Genomic DNA, 5,785 nt, shown 5'->3' on the forward strand with positions numbered 1-5,785 from the left:
GCGTTAAAAGTTTAACCGGTTTATTTATATTAAACACACATTTTTACGTCAATCTGTGTACGACGGTTTTAATTCCAGTGCACACCGAGTACATCCAATCGAATCGTTATAAAATAATCGAAAATTGAATATTGTATAAGATATTTTATTTATTTCAAAATAAGATATATAGAAATAAGATATATAGAAATTTCACAAGTTACACTCCAAGGTATATTTCAACATCTCAAGCATTTTTCTCATTCTCTACGTAAAATGTAAACAATAATTTATCTCTGAAATTAATACGTAAAAATTATGTATTCTCTGATTGTAAGAAAACTCATTTTGCTTAAAAATCTCGAAACTTCATCGATCTGTGTCATTTCGCGCGCAGGACATCCTTCGATAAAAACTTTAGGCGTCGTATGGACTCTAAAAATCGAGTTGATGTCCTTGCAATCTACTTTAATCGTGCGACATACGAGAATAACTTTTACAATTAGAGATGGGAGGAGAGAGACGAAATGATGTTCATCTAGGCTACCTGGACGGCTAGACGCCGTTATCCACGGTGCGCGAAGGATTCAGATTTATGGCTCGTAACCACCTTCGCTCAACGACGCAGACTATGAAGAAGAAGATGCCGTCCTGAATCGACACGGTAAATTGCGTACTGGCGACTTCCACGAGCGGATCCTTCGATGATCCACCGTCGAACTTTTCACATTCCGAATCGCATTCTACAAAAGGGTCAATTACCTTTAATAGCTTGATCAACTAATCCCAGGTTTCTAACTCGGAATATTAGGTAACTAATTCCAGCTGTTTCGCGTCCCTTTCTAAGTCGTGGCTCTAACTGACATAGATGAAGAAAGTTGGAAATAAGATAATAAAGAGGAGGGGATATAGTGACGCGTTTACATTTCTGGCATTTCCAGACAATCCATTTGTAAACTCTTGAGATATTCATGATTCATATTATCTCTTCAAATTTTTCTACCATTTTTTCTGATGCAAATTTAACACAGATTTAAAAATTGTTTGGAAAATGCGCTATTAAAGGGAAATGTTCCTTAACTGAATATCTAAGTTGATATATTTATATCGATTTTCGATTTTTTGAATTTTCATTAATTTCTTGCATTTCATAAATCTTAGATTTATTCAACTCAAAAAACATGTAACATTTAATCATAATATGTAAAAATGAGTTAAGAAAAAATGTTATGATAATACAATTGAAATGCTAAAAATAAATGTTAGATATTTTAACTTATATGTGTCACATTTATCAAAAATTTATCAAAATTATTACATGTTGTAACAGATGTAACAAGAATCTTGTGAATTTCTCACGAAAAAATTTTCGAGCTTGTCGAGGACGGCGCATAGGGCTACTTTAACCAAAATGGGGTGAATTGTGTGCATTCGATCCACGGGGAGTAGGATATAAGAATCCGCGTGCCTCGGTATGGGGTCAACGATATTGACATACCCTTATGTGAGTTTCCTTTTACATCTTACTAGGTTAGTGCATCTTCAAAATTTTATTAAACGCATGAAGAATTGAGCATTTTCTCAACTTTCTGTGAGTTTACCTAATAAATTCTATAAATTATAAAAAGAGTCTTTTAATCTAATTGTCTATAAATTATCTCGCACGCACTAATTGTCATTTGAGAAAAATGAAGGTGAAATGAATAATCAATAAAGTCATAATACTGCTATCGTTTAACAATACATAGATTAAACATTAATAATATAATAACAATGTAAGTGTCAATAAATTACATTAATTGCATTTTCTTAATTATATTCTCTTAATAACGTAACCATTTTACGAATTTGCTATCGTTTACAAAACATACGTAGCGTCCATCTTTATCCGTCTTTATCACCGATAGATTGCAACAGGAAGAAATAGGACATTGTAGCATTCACGAACTATCAAGAAAATAAAACAATTAGAGTTAGTTTAATATGCAAAAGGTATATGATAAATACATATTAGTTAATATAGAACCTTTTTTCTAAACTTAAAAAAAATAAAATCCACAAAAATTTGAAGAAATCAACTTGAAGAATAAAATAATCTTCAAATTTTGACTTTATTAGAACCAAAATTAAAATCTGTTAATTCTTCATTTCTTTATTCGTTTTGGATAAATTCTATAATATTTCTACATAGGTTCCATTTTAAAATAATGTTAATTTTTGTTCTTAAAAATATCAAATTAAAATTTTTTGTATTTTTATTATCTCAAGCTTTAAATCTTCCATTTTCGTACAAATGGAACATGATATAAATATTATTTTTAAATCCATTAGTAACGCTCGTAATATTGTAAAACAAAGTTTCGTGAATATAAAGCCCTATTTATAATGAGCAATAATAGATCGTAAATAATATGTGATTAATTTATTATCCTAACATACAATAAAAAAAAACGTTTCATAGGCCTTTATATTAACAAAAAAACTTTGTATTATTTTTAAAACAGTGGTAGTGAATAAAGCTGAAAGTGACTTGAAAGTTATCAGCTTTTTTGCTCAGATAAACTCGGTCAATTATAATTTAAATACTTACATTGGTGAAAATGGTGATATTGACTGGAGAGTAAATTGCGTTTATGGTTATTGGCTTTTGCATCATAATCAGAATAACATTTGTTCTCACGTGATGATCGAGACTTGAATTAAACCATTCTCCAAAATAGATTCCATTACGAAAGTCTTCACTCTAAACGTACATATTCCAATTAATTAATTTTGAGTCACGATAATTGATTTACACAAGATTATTGAAACTTACCGCATTTGTGAGAACAGTGCCATACCATGCGTACGTAAACGTTTGCAAAAATTTTACTACTGCGTATGTCAGAAACATGGATATGCGTTTAAAGTCCGAAAACTATTGCAAATGTTTAATGATTAATATTACAATAGCGAATATTTGGGTAATGCGATATTATTATTTAATGAGTGAAAAACTTGCAAGTGCAGCATAGTCTTCGTTTTTACACTTTTAGAAATGGTACTAAAGTTATTAAAAAGCATTTTATTTTACTTTAATTATAGGATTTGTAAGAAGACTATGACATTTCTTTATCAAATATTTTCCAAAATATATTATCTAAAATAAAATTGAAAGACATTTAATTTTATTCTGACGTTACATGAGTGTGACATGATGACACTAATTGTACGACCGTAATAACATTTATTATCTTACGACTAATTACGATCGCGCATAACATAGTAAATTACAAACTTAAATATCGATTTTTACGTTAATTTATTCACATACTGGCATCGCGTCGTACATCAACCCGCAAAGAAGTATGGCGTTGGTGACAATGTGCCAAAAGACAATGGGTCCATAGACATGCTCTAGCGTATCGCGACATCGCAGTAACCTTTGATGTTTCGCCACACACATCCTCAGTAAATCCAAGAACTTCTCGGTAGGTAGAGGATTTGTGAGCCTGAAGTTCATGGCGCGCATTGTCGAGGTAAACTGATAGACATAGAAGCCAAAGAAACTGTCAACGCTGCACGCCATGAGGCCGCTGAGTCCCGTTAGAGTCGTCTCGAAGACCAGATGTAGATGATACAAAAAATTATCAGGAACGGTCCAGAAATGTCCGTATCCCCTACTGATTGGTAAAGTGTAGTTCGTAGATAAATGAAAGTGGAGGAAACCGCGGATTATAAAAAGATACGAGGGCGCAAAATACAATAAGGTCAATGTAGTTGCAAGAGCGAAATATCCATACGTCAGAATGTACATCGTATGTAGAGACGAAAATATTATTGTCCGGATTTTATCATTCCGCGTAAGTTCCTCCTCGAAAAGATCATTTAGTATTCGATGGTAATTTATCAGAGAGCCGCGATTTATCGTGAAGCTTACCACCTTAAAGAAGATAAGAAGAAATGTATATTTTTTTCTTACGCGCAAAACAAAGAAATTGAATACAGATTAACGTAACACGTTAAATATTACGATTTTAAATTTGTAATAGTCGAATTTCAATATATATGGTTTTACTGTAAATGAAATGTTTATTAATCTTCTTTTTTGTACTGAAGATGACCCAAAAAGAGGATCGAAATGTCTAATTTATTTGTATTTTTTTTACACTGTAAAAATATATCATAATTATGTATATATATATACATATATGATGTATACGCCACATATATACATCATATAAACATAATATACGGTATGATTCCATATATATTTTATATTTAAATATATTTTATACGATCAAAATTAATGACACCATATGGTGCCATCCCGGCCGCCTGGAGGTTAATATATATTTTACACATTAATATCCTGTGTCGGTTCACATTGACTCATTGTGAATTTTTGATTTAAAATATTAAGGTCAGAGTTATTAAAAAATCAATAGTAGATTTACGAGACATTTTATACTTTATTATTCTGGCACATTTTAACATGAACTATAAAATATACTATAAATAAAAAACAAATAAAGGGCTAATGAGAGTTTTTAATAGGGGTGTGGCGATTCGCCACTAGAGGTCCATGGGACTCACTCGGTTCGCGTAAGCGCCTCACCGCGCGAATTTTCCTTTAAATAGAATATCATTCTGGATTCATTCCAGGCGTCTAAGGCAAGTCCCCCCCTACATCGCCTTACTGATGAGTCTAGTAGTGTGGGACCAAGACGAAACGCTGCGGCCGACTCCGAAGCTTCGAGTCAGGCCTTCTTGGTGGACATATCCAGGGGGTAATTCGTGAGATAAAAAAATTTTATTTCATATTACGATAAGTCAGACGTTTCGGCTTTACTTCGAGCCATCTTCAGTATATCGAATTGATGGGGATGAAATGAGTGATCACTCTCATGTTTAGCCATTAGAAGTTATTCTATTTTGTATGGTTCAGATATACTGAAGATGGCTCGAAGTGAAGCCGAAACGTCTGACTTATCGTAATATAAAATAAAATTTTTTTTATCGCACGAATTACCGCGATTAAAAACTCTCATTAGTCCTCTATTTGTTTTTTATTTATGACATTCTCGAGAGTTATTGTTATCAATTTTGTACTTATAAAATATACATCTTGTAACCTATTCATTTTTTTTAATATCTTCACCTTAATATTTTTGCAGAATTAAACAAATCATGTATTATATTTACTTTAAAAATCATAATTCTATTTAAAAAGTGGTTTTTCCAAAATTTGATTTTTTAATTATTTGTCCTCCTTCAGAAAGTGCAACTTTCGTCTATCATATTTGTCATTAAAATGCTTCCTTTTCAAGGTATTTCAGGTGATTCAAGTTAAATATGTATTGTATTATATTATAGTTATATGTATATATTAATGTATTAATATGTATTATGTATATATATGCATGTTTCTTTTAGATTGTACCTTGAGAATAGCGCTAAGTCCAGTTATTGCAAAGCCTACGTTTTTCATCATATTTCCCAAATTATGCCTATGAATATAGCTTGTATGCAAGGTTACCATTGTCATCATTATCATCGTCAAGAGCACACATATTGAATAATAGTGCATGGATTTGTCTGATTTCGTGGGCATGTACCAACAGCCGCAGATGGTGAGCAGAATTCGAGTAAAACGTTGGTACGTGCGGTACGTTTGCAACCGTTTATCAATCATTTTCATACCTGCATCGAATATATAATTCAAAGAAATGTCGGAAAGGCTTCTAAATTGGAAAAATACAGTTTTCTAAGTGCCAAAGCAATTTAAATTTTTGTAATTAATTTTAAAAATTTGTACAAAAAAATA

General features: G+C 31.5%; 1 protein-coding gene across 1 annotated transcript; it reads right to left on the reverse strand.

The window, feature by feature from the left end:
• Positions 1 to 1,855: 1,855 nt before the first annotated feature.
• On the reverse strand, positions 1,856 to 5,515 carry LOC108757705 (uncharacterized). Its single transcript, XM_018502210.1, has 5 exons — positions 5,402 to 5,515; positions 3,293 to 3,901; positions 2,795 to 2,896; positions 2,570 to 2,722; positions 1,856 to 1,926 (listed from the first exon to the last, which is right to left on the reverse strand). Exons 1-5 carry the CDS (start codon positions 5,513 to 5,515, stop codon positions 1,864 to 1,866), a joined length of 1,041 nt encoding a protein of 346 aa, XP_018357712.1. The 3' UTR covers positions 1,856 to 1,863.
• Positions 5,516 to 5,785: the final 270 nt, after the last annotated feature.

This window comes from Trachymyrmex cornetzi, unplaced genomic scaffold (assembly GCF_001594075.2).
Source record: "Trachymyrmex cornetzi isolate Tcor2-1 unplaced genomic scaffold, Tcor1.1 scaffold147, whole genome shotgun sequence".
In the NCBI taxonomy this organism is placed as follows: Eukaryota; Metazoa; Arthropoda; class Insecta; order Hymenoptera; family Formicidae; genus Trachymyrmex; species Trachymyrmex cornetzi.

Bases quoted from the DNA above. Each gene is read 5' to 3' on its own strand.
- LOC108757705 (XM_018502210.1), bottom strand. From the start codon at position 5,515: ATGATAATGATGACAATGGTAACCTTGCATACAAGCTATATTCATAGG. The intron at 2,723-2,794 runs GTAAGTTTCAAT...ATGTACGTTTAG, and splicing joins GCACTGTTCTCACAAATGCG to AGTGAAGACTTTCGTAATGG. The intron at 1,927-2,569 runs GTAAGTATTTAA...TTTTCTTGATAG, and splicing joins ATATCACCATTTTCACCAAT to TTCGTGAATGCTACAATGTC.